Consider the following 1,365-nt stretch of genomic DNA (forward strand, 5'->3'; position numbering starts at 1 on the left):
AATGTCCAATATACAAATTTACTTATTAGTTATTGTAGGCCTATGTTGCAGAGATCTCTTAACACATTTTCCTTTTGCATAGAAATCGATGCTTGTTCCAACCACCTATGTCAGAATGAAGCTGTTTGCAGCACTGTGGACAGTGGTACATGTACAACTTACTCTTGCATCTGCTCTGGGTGCTTTACTGGAACGTATTGTGATACAGGTAAACACTAGAAAGACGATGTCAACGATAGGGGAGTGGTCGGCCGGGCATCGCTCGTAAATCTCTCGGAAGTGATCCTGGGGCCAAAACCCTCGGAAACTATTACATATATGGGTTTAAAAGGCTTATTTAATCGACTTGAGACTACAAATATGTAAAAATTATTTGTTTTTCTCCCCAAAGAATTGTTTCTTTTTTCTCCCCGACGGAGGACAACTCTCCCCGACGGGGGATAGCTCTCCCGGCATGGAGGGGTCTGGCCAACCCGGTGCCCGCTGCACCACTCCTGATTAGTTTTGTTTCTAAGTAAGTATTTATCCGAAATCCAATACATTAATAATGATAATAAATGATAGAGATATAAAGTGAAAAAGATAAGTATACATTTTACATGCTACTTTTTAATCTTTTGTATAGCAATCAACCGTTGTTTCAACCACCGCTGTCAGCCCCCCCCCCCTTTTTTTTTTGGAGTAAAAAAAAAGAAAAAATATTAAAGAAAAGGAAAAAAATGATAGCCCAGAACGCCTAAAATGTTATTTTCGGGCGTCTAGAACACAACAATTTTGACCCCCTAGTATGGTGTTGTCTCTTTACCTGCAAGTACTATAGTCCAGCAAAAACGTTTTGTAAAATGACCCTGCATGTAACATTTGTCGGGTTATTGTTGTTATCTCTCACTAAGTCTTTCGTTCACATAGCAACCAGTGTATGTTTCAACCACCACTGTCAGAATGGAGGTGTTTGTATTCCTGATAGTGGCTCATGTACAACTTACTCTTGCTCCTGCCCTGGCTGCTTTACAGGAACCTATTGTCAAGAACGTAAGATCTGCGTTGTTTTTAAACATAATTTTAATCTTAGCAATAAAATACAATGTCCAATATACAAATTTACTTATTAGTTATTGTAGGCCTATGTTGCAGAGATCTCTTAACACCTTTTCCTTTTGCATAGAAATCGATGCTTGTTCCAACCACCTATGTCAGAATGAAGCTGTTTGCAGCACTGTGGATAGTGGTACATGTACAACTTACTCTTGCATCTGCTCTGGGTGCTTTACTGGAACGTATTGTGATACAGGTAAACACAAGAAAGACGATGTCAACGATAGGGGAGTGGTCGGCCGGGCATCGCTCGTAAATCTCTCGGAAGTG

The 1,365-nt window shown here is 40.1% G+C and overlaps 1 protein-coding gene across 1 annotated transcript; it reads left to right on the top strand.

Annotated features, from left to right (window-relative positions):
- Positions 1 to 82: 82 nt before the first annotated feature.
- LOC117118204 lies at positions 83 to 1,291 on the top strand (the record flags this gene model as incomplete). Its single annotated transcript, XM_033262718.1, has 3 exons — positions 83 to 208; positions 910 to 1,032; positions 1,166 to 1,291. Coding segments are annotated over 3 exons (375 nt in total), but the record flags the coding sequence as incomplete, so codon positions are not given.
- Positions 1,292 to 1,365: the final 74 nt, after the last annotated feature.

The sequence above is a fragment of the Anneissia japonica genome, unplaced genomic scaffold, assembly GCF_011630105.1.
Source record: "Anneissia japonica isolate Jap-2015-1 unplaced genomic scaffold, ASM1163010v1 scaffold127050_len1335_cov209, whole genome shotgun sequence".
Classification (NCBI taxonomy): Eukaryota; Metazoa; Echinodermata; class Crinoidea; order Comatulida; family Comatulidae; genus Anneissia; species Anneissia japonica.